Genomic DNA, 18701 nt, shown 5'->3' on the forward strand with positions numbered 1-18701 from the left:
GCCTGATAGTAGGGCCGAGGTCAGCTGCCCTCATGCCAGAGTTTCAGGAAGCCACTCTAAACCCCAAATGGAAACCGTGCTTTCAGGTTGTTGTCATTTATAAACGGATATTCCATAAATTCTGTTTTATGGTGAACTTCCTGAAGAATGCCATTCAAATGATTTGTTTATTTAGTGCACCAATAATAGGTGATTAAGAATTTCTTGATCTTTTAAAATTAACTTAAAACCATCATAGAAGAATTATGATTCTTTTTTCTATTCACTATTCTAAGAAAGGATATAAATTCAGTTGAGCTACAGAGTTTTAAATGGCACTATGGTCAGTGGGGAAAGATTACCATCCAGAGGATGTGATTGTTGTTAAGAATACATTTGTACCAAAATGCCTTATAAATTGTGACCGTTCTTCAGTGTTCTTATATATTTCCCCCATTTTTTCTAGGGACTTGAATTACAATAACTTGGGGGAATTTCCTCAGGCTGTTAAAGCCCTTCCTAGCCTAAAAGAACTGTGAGTATTGCTTTGCTCTCTCTATGCGTGCCATAGCGTCCTTAGAACTCATCACTTCGTGTTCCAAGAGTGTGATTTTAAAGCCTCTTTGCTCCACTGCACATACCATAATACCCAGACACACACAAACACATATATGATCATACAGACCAGATGGTGTCAGCGCAGACAGTGTGGAGCCTAGATTTCTGTACCGAGCTTGTTTTGTCTGTACTAAGGTGTCTTCCAGAAACCATAACATACAGTCCCTGCCAGTTAAGAGCTTGCAGTCTGCATGGCACTGGGGAAGCTAACCATGTGAGACTTGCAGATAGCAGTTGCCAGGTAGAAATAAGTGCTAAATGCAGAGGCTAAGTAAATCATTCCAGAAAAAGACCTCATTGAGAATCAGGGTCATTAGAAAAGGCAGTGCTAAAGAGGAGGAATTTGACTGGAGTTAAAAGGATGGAGATAATAAAATAAATGAAAAGATGAGGGGGCATTTTAGATGTTGGATTTGTCAAGGGCAGAGACAGGAGTGTACATGGCATCACAGAGACCTGAGAGATAGCAGCTTTAAAAAGAATTCGGGGGGCACCTGGGTGGCTCAGTCGGTTAAGCGTCCGATTTCAGCTCGGGTTACGATCTCGCAGTCCGTGGGTTCGAGCCCCGCGTTGGGCTCTGGGCTGACGGCTCGGAGCCTGGAGCCTGCTTCAGATTCTGTGTCTCCCTCTCTCTCTGACCCTCCCCCATTCATGCTGTCTCTCCCTGTCTCAAAAATAAATAAACGTTAAAAAAAAAAAATTAAAAAAAAAAAAAAAAGAATTCGGTATGTTCCCGGAAAGGATGTGATGGAATAAAAAATTCGGTTTCCTCACATTTTTGAAATTTTCATGTAGTTGTTCTCAACTGTGTTTCACATAACACTGAACAGGACTAGATACTCGAGTTTTAACTTATTTCACAAGGGGACATGTATTTCAAAAATATTTTTCTCCTACCTTTTTAGGTTATTTCATAGTAATTCTATTTCTGTTATCCCTGATGGAGCATTTGATGGTAACCCACTCTTAAGAACCATGTAAGTAGTTCTGAAGTCTTCTTTTAATATTTAATCATGTAAAGCATGTCTGTATGATGCCAGACATTTTGATGAAGAATGAGTGAAAATTCAGGATTTTAGATCTATGGACTTTGTGAACATAGGTTTAGTGTTGGAGGGCTTGTGAACATATGAAAACTTTACTTTTTTGCGGTATTTTTACAGACATTTGTATGATAATCCTCTGTCTTTTGTGGGAAACTCCGCATTTCACAATTTATCTGAACTGCATTCCTTGTAAGTATTACACAAATTCTAAAACAAGCCTGAATCTTTATGCAATTGCTTTAATGGAAAACTAGAATGTATTATTGTAGCTCCAGAAGACAAAACTCTCCCCCCCCTTCCCCCTACTCCTTTGGGTGAAAGTCCAAAGGGCAGTTCTGAAAATTGATGATGGTTCTTATTTATGTGAACTCTTGGCCAAATTATCACACTCTCAGGTACATTCAAGAATTGAAACTGATTTTATTTTTAGGTATAATAGTGCTGTTATTTTATTTTATTTTATTAATTTATTTATTTTAACGTTTATTTATTATTGAGAGAGAGAGAGAGAGAGAGAGAGAGAGAGAGAGAGAAAGAGACAAAGCATGAGCAGGAGAGGGTCAGAGACAGAGGGAGACAGAATCTGAAGCAGGCTCCAGGCTCTGAGCTGTCAGCACAGAGCCCAACACGGGGCTTGAACTCACAAACCGTGAGATCATGACCTGAGCCAAAGTCTGACTCTTAACTGACTGAGCCACCCAGGCGCCCCAATAGTGCTGTAATTTTAAACTGTTCAAAAAAAATAAAATGAAAATATCGTGTATGAAAATTTCTTATTTTAAATTACTTTTTCTCTCCCAATTTCCTAGAGTCATTCGAGGCGCAAGCATGGTACAGCAGTTCCCCAATCTGACTGGAACCGTCCACCTGGAAAGTCTGTAAGTGCAGCTGTTTGAAGAAGGGTAGGGTAGAAATGACATGCTGGCCTGCTCTCAGGGTGCCAGTGGTTTTTGGGGTTGGGGATGATGATGGTGTTGATTCCTGCAGTATCTCTTTGGGCATATCATGCATGGATACGGATATATTGGGTTTGGGCTCAGTCACCTCAGGTAGAATAGAGCCTCATGTATGGAGATTAGATCCAAAAAGCTCACTGAAAATATGAGGCAGTAACTAAACGCCAAATTCCAAGCAGTGCTTTAGGAATTCAGAAGTGGAGCAGTTGATGTAGACTATCAGGGAAAGCGTTAGGGAGAAGGTATAGTTTCAAAATCGAATACTGTCAGGTTTTCAGAGCTGGGTCTTTTAATTAGAAAGGCAGGATTTAGCAAAATGGGGAATACTGAAAATTTTCTCAGGGATGATGTCACAGACGTGCGTATGTAGCTAGAATTGCATGTCTATAATGGAATGCGGTGTGATATGGAGAAATTTGGAAAATCGTTTGGGTCACAGTTTTAAAATGGCAACCCTTGAACATTGAACATTTGGTCATGGCACAGCTTCCCAGTAAGTGGTCTGTGAATGGGGTACATACGCATCTAAGCCCTTTCTGACCTCAGCTCTCCAGACAGCGAAGAGGAGCCTGAGGCTGCTAAAGGCCTCCAGCCACAAGGAGCCTCACGTAAATGTTACGATTTTCCAATGTGCCAAAATAAAAGAAAAAAGAGGTTGGGAAGCACCGGGCTCGGGGTTAAACTTGACTTGTTAAGGTAGTTTGGATATATCGAGTATGTTGTATCAGGTGATATGAGGAGGGTAAGAGAGACTAGAATTGGGAAGAACCACAAGGAGGCCATGGGTATAATCCCCTTGCTAAATGAGTGCATTTAACACCGCTGGCATTCCTCCATGTGGACTGAGATTCCTCCACCTCCATCTGCTTCATTTCACATGTGATTCGATAGTGCTAATAAAAATGAAGAGAGGGTCAGATGCTGGAGACATGAAAAAGGAAGGAAGCACAGGAATTGGGACTGACTGCAGATGGGAACATGGGAAGGGAGGGAGGAAGAGAACATTTCATTCATAACAGTGAGTCAGGTTGCCTGAAAACACAGAAACCAGGTTTGGGGGCAGGATGCCAAGGTAGCTTCGCATGTTTTGGGGGTGAGGTGGTGTTGCAGGTGATTGTAGTCAGGCGGGAACTATGGATAAGTGTTTTTCTGTTGGTCCACGTGAGACATCAGGCTTGACGTCTGGACAATATAAACATCTCCTGTCACAAGCTTTTCTGTCTGACTATGAAAATGAGATCTGTAACAGAGGCTTAATCCATCTGAGGCCTAATCCATCTTCCCACATGCCTGATTTTAAGGAGTAAGTAGGCAGTGGGATACAGAGACTCTAGTTCATATGCAAATATGTGAAAAAAATGTTTCTTTTTCTATGCGAGAATAGCATTTTGTTTACCATCTGAACTTGAATGATTCCATTTCTTAGATGAACAATGTTTTCCACAGGACCTTGACAGGCACGAAGATAAGCAGCATATCCAGTAATTTGTGCCAAGAACAAAAGATGCTTAGGACTTTGTAAGTTGGGTCCCTCTTCCCTTCATATACTTTTTCTTTTATGTACTTCACGTATATTGAGTTTTATTTTGGGTCCGCTATTTTCATTAGCTGATTTTAAGGTAGAATTATGTCTTATTTGTTCCCTTTATGGAAATGAGCAGGTGTTTTCGTGACCCAAGGGTAGGTAACGTTTATTTCAATTTGGTTTTTAGGGTTATGTATATGTCATACGTCTTGTGACTTTGAACAAAGTAAAACCAGACTAGTCTCTTCCTTGTATTTTTCTTATCTGGGCTTTCTTGCCCTTAATTCTAGATGTCCTGGGACTGTCAGCTCTCCACCTCTTTCTGTTTTATCCAGAACTTAAGCAGAGCCCAAATCTTTCTTGGATCAGGAACCAATTAAGCATGGAGCTTTCCAAAAAATTTCAACTACCCTGGAAAGTAAGGAAGTAAAAATGTCATAAGAGCAAACAATTAAGTTACTAAGTTGTTAATAAGTATTCAGGGGAGAGAGATAGTAACAAAATAAGTGACTGATTGATTAAACAAATCATTAAATCATGTCACGGAATATCAAGCACAGTGATCACTATGGAGGAAACACTGCAGTGGGATTAAGTGAGAGTTAACGAGTCCCTATATTTGGTTTAATATACATTTTTTTGAAAATGTGAGTTATGCATACCACTCCTCTTAAAGCTTTATAATTAACATAGAAATTATTTATGGTATAAACAAAATTATAAAAATATAAATTAAAAACCACATAAATCTACCACTTAGACATAATTTTGATATATTTTCCATAACTGTATATTTTATATGCTTAATGTTTTTAATAGTTTTATTTTAAAATTTTTAAAAATTTTTAAGTGTTTTTAATATATTTTATATTGTCTGTACTCAACATTATATACTTCAAGTTTGCAATCTTAAGCATGTTATATCATTCTAGAAACTTACAAGTCTTAGAAAAAAAAATAGATGATTTTCTTCAGGCATCTGTCTTTATTACAGATCTTAGTGCTGTTTTCAATACTGAGTACAGCTCTTTTAATTTAGTATTCTGATAACACAGAATTAATTTAATTTTCATTGTTTTAAGGGACTTGTCTTACAACAATATAAAAGACCTTCCAAGCTTTAATGGTTGCCATGCTCTGGAAGAAATGTAAGTTGGTCTTGAACTTACTCTTTTTGCTGTGGTTTATGGTTGATTCATTGAACATTTCCTATTTTAAATAATGGCTTTACCATCAGGAAATTAGAAATATTAAAGAAATAAATGCATATAATCAGGTATCCCTGTGAATAAATGTCATATTGTACTAGTTGTGGCCATACAACCAGCATTTTTAGGTACTTACCAGGCATTCTATGAGACAGTACAGCGGGAGGGCTGTCTACACACACAAAAACAAACAAACAAACAAAAACTGTTCCTGGTTGTTGAGGGAAATCAAACCCAGATACCCACTGTGTACCTGTAAGTTTTGATGGAAGTTGGTTGGGAGATGGGGAGAGGAAGGCACTAATTCTTCCGTCACTGATCCCTTTCTTTACCTTTCCTGTAGCCTTCTCTCCATGGTACTTGGTATGGTTGTACTGTCTTGGGTCCTTTTTTACCATGTTGTCTTCCTGCTCTCCTGAATGGGGTTGATAAGGAATTTAGCTAGTGTACATTAACTCCCAGCATAAATTGGGATGGAATACCAATTATTCTAGCCCTTTCATGTTATTGATGAGGAAATGGCAGTTCTCTTACTTTCAACAAAATCAAGGTTATTTATGAATGAGTATTTAAACTTAGACAAAGTTTAAGAAATGTTATCTTTCAAAATTGAAAATAATTTTTCTCTTTTTTCCTTCATTTTTTTACCTTAGTTCTTTGCAACGTAATCAGATCCACCAAATAAAAGAAGGTACATTTCAAGGCCTGATATCTCTGAGGATTCTGTAAGTTTCTCTTTGATTATTAGAAACAACTAAAATTTTTGTCAAGTTATAAATTAATCTATCATTATAATTCCCATGATAGATATACTTAAAGATGTGATTTGTTATGTGTAAATGTTGTTCAAATTTTACCACGTGGTACTTTATAAATGATCTAACTTTCAGTATTTTTTGCCTTAGCTGATTTATGCTGTTGTACGTTGGTAAGTGAAATGGTGTAATGTATACAACCTGAGAGATGGAGCTCGTTGGTTTCCTAGTCACAGTGATGAGGTTTGCCAATCCATTAGAGCAGCGGGTAGGCAAACTATAGCCTGTGGGCCGGGTCCAGCCTGCCTTCTGTTTTTGTAAATTAAGTTTTATTGGAACACAGCCATGCTCTTTTAAATGTTGTCTAACACTGCTTTAACCATACGATGGCAGAGTTGAAGAGTTGGAGTAGAGAATATATGACCTAGAGGTGAAAATATTTACTACTTGGCCCTCTACAGGAAAAATTTGCAGACCCTCACACTGGGGTATATATCATAACAAATATAGCTAATGTGCAACAGACGCACTCATTTGAAAAGTATATTTGTAGTTGAGTGTATATTTGTGCCAAGTTTTCCATTAAGCAGTTGGTGATATAGAGGTGGCTAAGACAGGCCTTGTCCCTGTATTTATAGAACATTAGTGCAGAAAACACAATATGCTAAAATAGTGAATATTTTTAAAATACAGAACAAATTTGAAAAATTGAAGGCGAAGTGAAATTACATGTATTGATTCCTGTCTTCCAATAGATTCCAGTAAGAAATAGAAAATAATTTCTACTACAAAGTATTTTATTAGACATTGGGATCTTTTCTTGTGGCTGACAGTCTTACTGTGTGTGGGTCTGGGCAGTAGCGAGGAAGGGATCTGGCTCCTAGCTGCAGTCACTTGTAGAGCACCGACAAGCGACAACAGTGAAAAGCTGGCCTTCTTTTTTGATTCGAAATCAAGTTTGCCAAATTGTCCTGTTATCCGGGAGATGTCTTTAAATTTCCCTTAATGCTCAGTTTAAGTGTGGTTGCAGATTATTTGTTTTATTAATTCTGCGATATCAGAATTTCTCAGGGTGTGTTTCTGAATACAGTACAGCTCTGGTGTTGATATGATTTTTATTTCCTGCTTGGGAAAGAATGATATCTGAAGCCCTTCTGGAATGCTCTTGTTGACATATTGATTATTTGTCTTCTTCCCTCAGGGCCTTATCACTGACCTTTGAGAAAGCAAATAGTATGAAACCTGTTTTTATTTTCAGCTTTGTCAGGAGCTGAGTTTTTCCTCACCTACTTAATAGTACCAAAGGTTATATCATATCATTTATATTTTTGAACTGGTACCAGAAGGATAAGGTGGAGAAAATTCACAACTGTTTTGAAACAGGTGCCAACTAGAATTATTGCTCCGTGGAACCCATTCCAAGAAATAGATTTTTGTGAAGGAGAAGAATTCAACATAAACATGGAGTTGTTGGGCGAGATTAATAAGATTTATTATCTTATCAGGGATACTGTGACTACCTCAAATACCAAAGTATAGTCAGAGTAACTGCAGTTTGAATTTATTTGAAAAGATTAACATGTTATTCTTATAATTGCAGAGATCTGAGTAGAAACCTGATCCATGAAATTCACAGCAGAGCTTTTGCCAAGCTTGGGTCAATAACTAACCTGTAAGTTGATGATTTTATGCAGTAATGTCCTGAAAGTAATAGTCTACAGAAACTTGTGTTTTGGCATTGTCCTATCAAAATATTTTTTTCTGTTTAGTTGCTCCCTTGTATAAATGCTAAAGCCGCAGTGATATAGTGACACCTTCTAGGAAGGCAAGATGAATGCCAGAACTATTGTTTCGGCACGCCTGAACTTCCTCTTAGAGCTCTAGTATTTATGATGTTTACACATGTACAAAGGTTTTTGTGTAATTTGCATCTTCGGAGTTAATGTAAAGTCTCATTCACATTTTAGAGATGTAAGTTTCAACGAATTAACTTCATTTCCTACGGAAGGCCTGCATGGGCTAAATCAGCTGAAACTTGTTGGCAACTTCAAGCTACAAGAAGCCCTAGCAGCAAAAGATTTTGTTAATCTCAGGTGCGTTTTTGCTTATTTTTCTTTTTTGTTGGGGTTATGGTGCACCCCTAAAATATAGAGTAGGCTAGTTTTGGGCTGTGGTTCCCAGATTTTCTGGGAGGCCGTAAGTTAAGAGTATTTTCTACCTCAGTCCTCACAAATTTGGTAAAAAAAAAAAAAAAAAAAAAAAAAGAACATGAGCATTATACCTTAGTTTTTGAGAACATGAATTTCCAGCCCTTGAGGCTGTCAGGAGATAATGTAGCCATTCATCAGACTGGTTTTTTATACAGTAGATTTGTCATGAACAATGTGGGGAGAACCACATAAGTGTGAACGTACAGAAAATTGATACAGAGTGTAATACTTCATAGAGATATTTGATATAGTAGAGACAAGGCTTGGGGATATTACTGTGGGAGAAGAAAATAAATATTTTTATTACACTTATGTGAACAAAGTAAATTCATTTAATGGTGTAAAGTCGCAAATGATCTGGGACATTAATATGAAATGAAACTACCAGTATCCTATGATAAATTAAGCATGGTAAATTCACGTATAAAGGGAGTCTGATAAGATTTCACTTTAAATTGCAGTATTACTCCTAAATTGTAAATATGGTTTGTTTAAAATTCAGCTTTTAAAAGCACATCTTATATGAAAAGAGAAATTCATGGTGTCACCTACCCGAGTTCTTTTCGCAGATGAGGAAACTGAGGCCCAGAGAGGCTAATGACCAGTTTTTAAAGCATGTGACAGTCAGGTCTGACTCCTAGGGCACTTAAACATTGAAATACTTTTTACAAAACAAAAGCATGTCTGTGAAGTTGTTCTTCAATGTAGATTTTGCAATTTTCTCCAGGTCTTTATCAGTACCATATGCTTATCAGTGCTGTGCATTTTGGGGCTGTGACTCTTATGCACATTCAAACACGGAAGATACCAGCCTCCAGGACCACAGTGTGGCAAAGGATAAAGGCGAGTGCATGTACTTTTTAAAAGAGAATGTGCTTTATGGCATTAATTCAAGTCTCTGTTATTGTAATCATTTTTGAAGAATAAATAGGAAATATGTGAGAAAATGGCACAGACTGTGTTACTTGCATCTTTAGTATGTTATTAAGCCTCATGGAAGCTGAACTCAACTCATGTACAAGAGAGAAGATTGCAGGAAAGTATGGTTCTTTTGAACTGCATAAAACTGGAATTAAGCAGTTTACGTTACCTACTCAGGTCCCACGGGTGCAGCGGGTGTCACGAGCAGTGCAGAGAATGAAGAACACAATCAAATAATTATCCACTGTACGCCCTCCACAGGTATGCCCAACACATTTTGCTGTAGTGTCTTGCTCTAAATAAACATGAGGCACATAGAACTAAAACTTGGGGGCGGGATGTGATATTTTGTAACAGGAGTGGTGCTAGATGATCTCACAAGGCCTTCTGCCTCAAGCGGTGGTCTGCATACCAGGAGCTTAGGCGTCCCTTGCAGAATCTCTGTCCCAGACTTATTGACTCAGAGTCTTCGTGTTACCTACTTCCCTGGAGGGTTATGCGCATGCAAAATCGAGAAGCACTTTCTGAATGCTTCTTTAACTCTAGCGACCAGTTCTAGGACTTACTGATCTGCAAGGATTTTTAGTGTAACCTTTTTTTTTTTTTAATGCAACTTTGATTTTCCTTTTCTTTCTACTTTATTTCATTGAACTTCAGTGGGCTTGGGAAAGTTACTAAAATGAGACCACATATTTGGTTGTGACCATAATGTTGGACTCTGCCTCATCTATCAGGGAAGATAGATTTGGAATTTTACTGTAAAAGAAAAAAAATAAATAATTGGCTAACTGGTGTGCTATGAAGTAGAATTTTTTTTAATATAATAACATGGGATGATCTGAATATTGAGTTTATAACTCAGAATCAAAAGTATTATGGACTTTCTAATGATGACTGCTGAATTGTGAGCTTTGTAAGGGGCTGTATGTATTCTTTTAATACTTAGCACAGTGCCTGTGTTGAGAATGAGCTTAAAGTGACCAGGTGAGCAAATGGAATTGGCAAGAATCATTTCAGCATAGGCAGTGTATATTATCTAGGTTCTGAATTAATTGTTGGAAGTTAAGAGGGTGGAGCTTGCTCACTGGCCTGATTGGGGTTCTTGTATTAGAGAATGTGCATAAGGAACTGACAACCCAATGAGAAGGGAACAGCTTTGTTAAAGAGGAGACTAGACCTGAACAGGCAGGGATTCCATTTCCTCTACACTGAATTTAAACCTTAGTCAGGAAGAAAGTTGGTCTAAGATTCCTCCCCACTCCCCCCACTGCGGTAGAGTTACACTGCGGGCTTGACTCCCCACTCAGCTGTAGTAACACACAGACCCCCATGTGCTCACGCAGAAGCAGGGAGTAGCAGAGAGTGGGATCCATCTGTTAGAACTGGAGGAGGCAGCCAGTTTTCAGACAGTGACTGGGTGGAGCCTGCTTCCCAGGGGAGAGTATCTCCACCTATCAGACACTTCCAAAAGGAAGTCCTGTTCTCTCAGGTCAGATGAGCTACTCCTTCTTCCTTGAAGGAAGATGAGTTCAGATACAGAGATAAAGGTGGAAGCTTCCTCCTAACATTTCCTAAGGGGGTGGGGGGGGGGAGGATAAAAATTTTTTTAAGTTTCTTGTGATATTTGGAAGTCAGATAGATATAAATGTTGCTGAGCTGGCTTGTAAGGTCTGTGAATGTCTCAGCAATTTAAAATGTGGGATGTATCAAAGTTCATGACAGTTCAGAAAGATACATCAGAACATGTGTTTTAGGCAATTGTAATACATAGTTTTCTTGAGCTTTGTAAACAAAATTTAGTTTTCCTTTACTAATTTTAAAATAAAATAGTTGTCATTTGTGACATAACTAGCCCGTCAAAGTACATACAATCTAGTTACTAAATTAGTTCTTGCAATTCTAGTTTAAATTTCACAGGGTTTTATTGGATGTGGCTTTGTATGAATAGCTAACATCAGTGTGGTTTTGCCCTCACTCTATTTATTGTCTTATTGAATAACTTTTGTCAAGTCTATTGAACACTTTGACGTCTCAATTTCTCTGGATGGAAAGTGGGTATAATTATACCTATTTTAATCTGCTTCATCAGATTGCCCTTGAAAGCCACATATATACATGTACATACATACACATACATAATTTCTAAAAGCTGTATTGGGACTGGGAAGGAGGAAGAAAAGGACCTAGGGGCACCTGGGTGGCTCAGTTGCTTAAGCGGCTGACTTAAGCTCAGGTCGTGATCTCACGGTTCATGAGTTCTAGCCCCGCATTGGGCTCTGTGCTGACAGCTCAGAGCCTGGAGCCTGCTTCAGATTCTGTGTCTCCTCTCTGCCCCTCTCCCGTTTGTGCTGTTTCTCTCTCTCTCAGAAATAAATAAATATTAAAAAAAAAAAAAAAGAAAGAAAAGAAAAGGACCTAGTATTTATAGAAGTCCACCTCTGTACCTAGTAACTTTCTTGCATATCTCATGGATGTAATTTTATTTAAGCTACACAATGCTATAAAATAGGCATTATTGTCCACAAGTGAGAAAATGAAATTTATAGAGGTTTAAGTTGCTTTCTTAAGGAAGAGTAGCAAGTTATGAACCCCATATTAAAGCCCTAGTTTATCTAATTCCAAGCCTTCAGTGTATCAAGTACTTATCATATATGAGGCACCGTCCTATATATATATATATATATATATATATATATATATATATATATATATATATGCATATATGCATATATATGCATTTGGTATGACTTTATCAAATATTTAATAAAAGAAATTAAAGTCAGTTATTTTTATTTAAAAATTTTAAAATATGCCTCAATGGTAGTAATTTTATTATTATTTTTTAGCTTTATTTATTTATTTTGAGAGAGAGAAGGAGAGAGAGAATTCCAAGCCGTGTCCACATTGCCAGCACAGAGCCCAATGCAGGGCTCAACCCCACGAACCGTGAGATCATGACCTGAGCCAAAACCAAGAGTCTGACGCTTAGCTGACTGAGCCACCCAGGCACCCCCAAATCAGTTATTTTTAAAATAGCCTAGTCCAGTGACTAAAATATCTAAGAAATAGTCATCTTTTCAGTTTGGTTCAATTCAGTTGTAGCAGCAGATTTAATTATGCTAGATTAACCATCCTTATTTTTCTTGCAGTCCAGAGCGTACGGGAATATGGTGTTTTCTAAATTGTCTTTTATTTCTCTCTCTTGTTTTAGGTGCCTTTAAGCCCTGCGAGTACTTACTGGGAAGTTGGATGATCCGTCTTACCGTGTGGTTCATTTTCCTGGTTGCAGTGTTTTTCAACCTGCTGGTCATTTTAACCACATTTGCATCTTGTACATCACTGCCTTCCTCCAAACTGTTCATAGGCCTCATTTCTGTATCCAACTTATTCATGGGAGCTTACACCGGCATCTTAACTTTTCTGGACGCCGTGTCCTGGGGCAGATTTGCTGAATTTGGCATTTGGTGGGAGATTGGCAATGGGTGCAGGATAGCCGGGTTTCTTGCAATTTTCTCCTCCGAAAGTGCCATATTTCTGTTAATGCTGGCAGCTGTCGAAAGAAGCTTATCTGCAAAAGATGTCATGAAAAACGGGAAAAGCCGTCGTCTCAAGCACTTCCGGGCTGCTGCCCTTCTTGCTTTTCTGGGAGCTGCAGTGGCAGGCTGTTTTCCACTTTTCCACAGCGGGGAGTATTCTGCCTCACCCCTCTGCTTGCCATTCCCCACGGGAGAAACGCCATCTCTAGGATTCACTGTAACCTTAGTGTTGTTAAACTCCCTGGCGTTTTTATTAATGGCCATCGTCTACACAAAACTGTACTGCAACTTGGAAAAGGAGGACCTTTCAGAGAACGCACATTCTAGCATGATTAAGCACGTTGCCTGGCTCATCTTCACCAACTGCATCTTTTTTTGCCCTGTTGCGTTTTTCTCCTTTGCGCCGTTGATCACTGCGGTCTCCATCAGCCCTGAAATTATGAAGTCTGTCACTCTGATCTTCTTCCCGTTGCCCGCTTGCCTGAATCCAGTCCTCTATGTGTTCTTCAACCCAAAGTTTAAAGATGACTGGAAGTCACTGAAGCGACACATTACCAAGAAGAGCGGATCGGTGTCAGTGTCCATCGGTAGCCAGGCTGGCTGCGTGGAACAGGATTTCTACTATGACTGTGGCATGTACTCTCATTTGCAGGGTAACCTGGCCGTGTGTGACTGCTGTGAGTCCTTTCTTTTGACAAAGCCAGTGTCCTGCAAACACTTAATAAAATCACACAGCTGTCCTGCATTGGCGGTGGGTTCTTGCCAAAGACCGGACAGCTATTGGTCCGACTGTGGCACGCAATCCGCCCACTCTGATTATGCAGACGAAGAGGATTCCTTCGTCTCAGACAGTTCGGACCAGGTGCAGGCCTGTGGACGAGCCTGCTTCTATCAGAGTCGAGGATTCCCTTTGGTGCGCTATGCTTACAATCTACCGAGAGTCAAAGACTGAACTGGTGTGTTTGTAACTGTTTCCCCCATCAACCAAAATCACAGCATTTAGAGAAGAACCCTGGTCTGACCTTTCATCTGGGAAGCACTTCTGGGATCACTGCCTGGTGTGTCACTTAGAAGGAGGAGAAGGGGGGCAGTTGATTTCTGAAACCAGACGTTCTCAAGGAACAAGTGCCTAACCTGTCAGTCAATGGAAAATGCAACGTGCAAGCAATGTGTGGTCTATTTGGAACAGGTTTATAACTTGAAAAATTTTATGTATATCATAGCAATATCATGTTAGGTTTTCCTGATCCATGAGAAGCAGATTTATACCGATTTCTGAACTAAGCACAAGGTGAACAACAGCTGTTAATATTTTTTTAAGAATATTTTAAAATGTGATTTTATGTAGCTAAGAAAAAGTCTTGCTAATTTTACCTAATGGTTCATCATTAATCTCAGGACAACTTAACTGCAGGGCCAAAAAAGGGATTGTCTCCCAGGTAAAACTGTGAGAACAGAAGAGTAGGCATCACCTGATTGCATTTTCTGGTCCCATCTTTCACACAACAGAATCATAAATTCTGTTTAAGTGATTTATAAACCTAAAACCTGAAGATGTTTTTAAAACAATATTAACAACTGTTAGATTTTAAAAGAATAGCTGAACGTGTGTTTTCAGTGCTCACGCTTCGCTGTGGTGCAAACCCAGTAATTTTGCCCTCAGTGTCTTGTGACCACACTAGGAAAAAGTAAAGGACTCATTGTTGTGTGGGTTTGGTAGATTTGGCTAAACTACTAACTGATACGGGATTTTAATAGTACCTGAGGGACTTGATGGCTCTGTGGAATGTTCTTGTTAAAAAACATTTCTTAGTATCATTGGCTGAGCTGACATTTTCCAATTTTGTTGGTATGTTATCTACATATAGTTTGAATTACGCAGAAAATAAACAGTGGTAAATTATTGTATTAAGTTGGAAGAAATTGGGAGTAATTATGACACAAAGCACTTATAATTATTTCTTAGTGAGCTGGATTCTCCTGAACCTGTGCTGTTACATGGTAGCTTCCATACATGTTCCCCTTACTGTGATTTAAATACGAAAGAGCCTATGCTACAGTTCAGGTACTGTGTCCTGGTGAGATAAAACAAATCTGTCACTTAAGAAAAAGAATAAAGCTTAGGCCTGTGTCTTTAACAATTAAAAATTTTACTTGATTCTTATCTATGGACTTTTGACAGATCACTATGTGGAGTCTTAAAGTTATAAATGTTTTTTGAACCATATGCTAAATCAATAGCAAACCCACTGCCACATTAGTTATTCAGGATATACTAAAAAACATTAAGCTAGTTTGCAGTTTAATAGTTAAACTGTATATAATGTGCATATAATGAATTTTTATCTTATGTAAATTATTTTTAGAACACAAGTTGGGAAATGTGGCTTCTGTTCATTTCGTTTAATTAAAGCTACCTCCTACACTGTAGTGGCTGCCAGTAGCAGAATGTTAAATTGTGGTTTATATACTTTTTTTTGCCTTGTAAATAGTCTTGGTTGTACATTGTCAGTGTAATAAAAACAGAATCTTTGTATATCAAAATCATGTAGTTTGTATAAAATGTGGGAGGGATTTATTTACAGTGTGATGTAATTTTGTAAGGCCAACTATTCACAAGTTTTTAAAGTTGCTATCATGTTTGTTTATTTACACATCTGATAAATATTAAATCATAACTTGGAAAAAAATCTAGCTAGAAGTGTTTTTTTCTCCAAAATTCAAGTTACCGAAAACTTCACATTTCATTTAAAACATAGAATAGCAGATACCTCAACTATGTGGTAGATTGTGCTATGCATGTAGTGGGAAACACTATTGCATCTTGAGTCTGAATGATAACTCGTGGAAAACAAATTGTGAAATTTAAGAGACTACCATTAATTAGGTCTTTGTTTAAAAGCAAATGATTGGGGATCCTAGCTAGCTTAGCTGGTGGAGCGTGCAACTCTTCATCTCGGGGTTGTAAATTCAAGCCCCACCACCTTGGATGTAGAGATTACTTTTTTTAAAAAATTTTTTTAATGTTTATTTATTTTGGGGGGGGCACAGTGTGAGTAGGGGAGGGGTAGAGAGAGAGAATCTCAGGGAAGCTCCATGCTGTCAGCACAGAGCCTGATGTGGGGCTTGAACTGAACTCACAAATGGTAAGATCACGACCTGAGCTGAAACCAAGAGTTGGACGCTTAATGGACTGAGCTACCCAGGCATCCTGGATGTAGAGATCACTTTAAAAAACTAAATAATAAAAGCAAATGGTAAGTAATCCTTTATGACACCAAATGTTGTCAGTTGCCCAAATGCTTAGCTATAAATATTCACAATCATCGAGCCCTAATTTTACAGACGAGAAAATAGAGGACTTGATGAAATTTAAGTGAATAGCTAAATCCTACACAACAGATAAGAAACCAAACCAGTACCCAATTCTTCTTAATGTGAGACATCAGCTTTTGGTTTTGTTCATTTGTTTTAAACTTAACTTTGTGTCTGGAATTTCCATAACAAAAAGAATAGTATAATTACCCTTCCCATCACCTCAGCCTTCACCCCAGGTACCCATCACCCAACTGTGGCAATTATCAACAGCACATGGTAAATCTTGTTTCATCTGCGTCCCATGCACTAACTCGCTCTAATCCATCTGCCCTTTGGATTATTTCTTGTCGTCTATTTACTTATTTTGAGAGAGATGGAGAGCGTAAGCAGGGGAGGGGCAGAGAGAGACAGGGACAGAGAGAATCCCAAGCAGGTTCCACACTGTCAGCTCAGAGCCTGAAGTGGGGCTCAAACTCATGAACTGCAAGATCATGACCTGAGCCGAAATCAACAGTTGGACGTCTAATGGACCGAACCATCCAGGCATCCCTACCCCATGGATTATTTTGAAGTGAATCTAAGACATGTTTCATCTGTAAAGATTTCAGTATGTCTGGGGATAAATTTTTAAAACTTGCCTAATTATTGCTACAAGGCTAACTGGTAATGGTGTTATTTTTGTAACAAAGTCAGATAGGGATTTTTAAGCAAAAGTTACTCTTGCACAAGGTTACAAAGTCGGCAAAAAATAAAAATTTATCTCAACTGTACCATGAAAATGAGTAGTAAGTAGAGAAGTTACCAAAAACTTAAGGGGGGGGAGGCCTTCTTTTGAGCTTATTTATACATGTATATATAATTCTACCAAACTTGATTATGGCTTGTCAGTCACAGTAATGACAAGGCACTGTAAGAAAGGAGACCACAGGACTCAATTATGTTCAAGCCCCAGCACCAATGCCATGGATCTCTTTGGTTCATTATCTCCAGTGTTGCTACAGCACAATGCAGTAGATGGTCATTATGACGATTCTCAAGACATCAAGGGAAGGACATAATTTGTTTAGTCAAACATTTTGAGGAGGCAGAAACGTATGACATTTTAGATTCCTATACCAAGAGGTCAAAGTGGAAAAGTTTGGGAGTTTAAATGACACAATTTATCATTTTCCGTTTTCTCTGTCAGGTCCTATGCCAGAAACTTTGAGAATTAATGACACACTAATGACTGGGAGATAGGTTACCTCCCTGTTACAAAGGAGTAAGTTAGGAAAGCCAAAGAGCTTGTTTAAGGGAATCTCATGAGTAAGAAGAAAATCACTGATTCAAATCCAGGTCCCCTTCATACTAACACTTTTATGTTTTTTTCCTCCTCTGCTTCAGGGATGTCAGATTATGTTGGGAATAGCTTGTTACCTCCTATGAAGCCCTGAAGTGGCCCGAGGCCTTTTAATGCTGTTACTGATTCTAGGGAGGTTCTCATAAAAGTCTTAACCAGATCTGCCAATATTGAATAACAGAAGTAACTCAAGAGGTACAGAATGTAAACTCCACTAAGCCCATTTTATTTCTTGATTGACTATATTACACAGTTAAATTGATCTAATTTTCTGCCATTTTCATTGTTTTTACTGAAAATTTTAACAAAATTAACAAAAATTAGCATTCCACTAAAATAGTTTCAACCATGTCATACTTTACTAATTATAGCTACTGCCTTGTGAATTGCCCTTGGTTGCTATTATTTCTGCCATACCTCATTCTCATGTGTCAAATTTTGCAGATCTAAATTTCATCAAAAATTTTCTATTACTCTTTGGTCAATAACAAATTTTGTGTGCTGTCTTAGCCTTTGTCACTTTTCAGTCTGATATTTCTACTAGTAATATGCATCATGAGCTGGACCAAAGCCATATTTATTTACAAGTGTGCACAGTTTTGTCAGCATGAACAAAGCATCCAGGTTTATTGTCTACCACTTCTTCCTTGCTACCGTCATCCCTATTCCCAGTACCTGAAAAGGACAGTGCTCCTTCCGAGGTCTCACCAAAAAAATCATAAAATGCGGATCACATAATATTTTAATACGATGATTCTACACCACAAAAGAATGAGGAACGTGTGAAGGCAGGGCTTTTACTCTATCTTTAGTGCTTAGCACAGCCCCTTGTAAATTAGAAGCTTCAAAAAGACCTCAAAATTCACACGCACCGACACATTAGTTACCTTAAGATGTCAAGGCAAACGAGGTGCTACCCAAAACAACGGAAGATTGCCCTCAAAGAGCATGCTTGGATACACTTGGAAACTTGGATAAAGTTCGCTCTCCTCTCCCCATAAAATATGGCTGTGTGCGGCAAGAAATGACTGATCCTTAAAACCCTAACCTGTTAAGTATACGGCGGTAGTTTTGGCTTCCGCCTCTTGCTCTGCCTCGCTCAGTGACAGCACATTTCTTGTACTACATGAACAGCAAACGAGGACGCGCCCCGCACGCCGTCAGCGGCGGGCAGAGGGAGGCCCTGGCGCAGCAAGCCGCGCTCCGCAGGCGGGGACAAAGCCCTCGCGGCCTCCACGCGTCGCCATGGCAACGCGAGGTCTGCGCCCGCCGGGATAGGCCGGCCCGGCG

At 38.7% G+C, this 18701-nt stretch overlaps 1 protein-coding gene and 1 long non-coding RNA gene across 5 annotated transcripts in view; one reads left to right on the top strand and one right to left on the bottom strand.

Moving 5' to 3' along the window:
- The window catches only part of LGR4 (leucine rich repeat containing G protein-coupled receptor 4), a 101950-nt gene extending 86502 nt beyond the window's left edge, over positions 1-15448 (top strand). For all 4 annotated transcript variants that reach the window (XM_027072961.2, XM_053203359.1, XM_053203361.1 and 1 more), the window contains 12 exons: positions 446-514; positions 1503-1574; positions 1761-1832; positions 2453-2521; positions 4046-4117; positions 5207-5272; positions 5986-6057; positions 7688-7759; positions 8055-8180; positions 9025-9140; positions 9396-9479; positions 12430-15448. In XM_027072961.2, coding sequence (XP_026928762.1) covers positions 446-514; positions 1503-1574; positions 1761-1832; positions 2453-2521; positions 4046-4117; positions 5207-5272; positions 5986-6057; positions 7688-7759; positions 8055-8180; positions 9025-9140; positions 9396-9479; positions 12430-13706 — 2167 coding nt within the window. In that variant the 3' untranslated portion in view covers positions 13707-15448. The remainder of the gene's footprint in view (positions 1-445; positions 515-1502; positions 1575-1760; positions 1833-2452; positions 2522-4045; positions 4118-5206; positions 5273-5985; positions 6058-7687; positions 7760-8054; positions 8181-9024; positions 9141-9395; positions 9480-12429) is intronic.
- On the bottom strand, positions 4196-18634 carry LOC113603431 (uncharacterized). Its single transcript, XR_003425015.2, has 3 exons — positions 18460-18634; positions 5665-5747; positions 4196-4535 (listed from the first exon to the last, which is right to left on the bottom strand). It is a non-coding gene; the product is annotated as an uncharacterized LOC113603431 (long non-coding RNA).
- Positions 18635-18701: the final 67 nt, after the last annotated feature.

Source organism: Acinonyx jubatus, chromosome D1 (assembly GCF_027475565.1).
Source record: "Acinonyx jubatus isolate Ajub_Pintada_27869175 chromosome D1, VMU_Ajub_asm_v1.0, whole genome shotgun sequence".
Classification (NCBI taxonomy): domain Eukaryota; kingdom Metazoa; phylum Chordata; class Mammalia; order Carnivora; family Felidae; genus Acinonyx; species Acinonyx jubatus.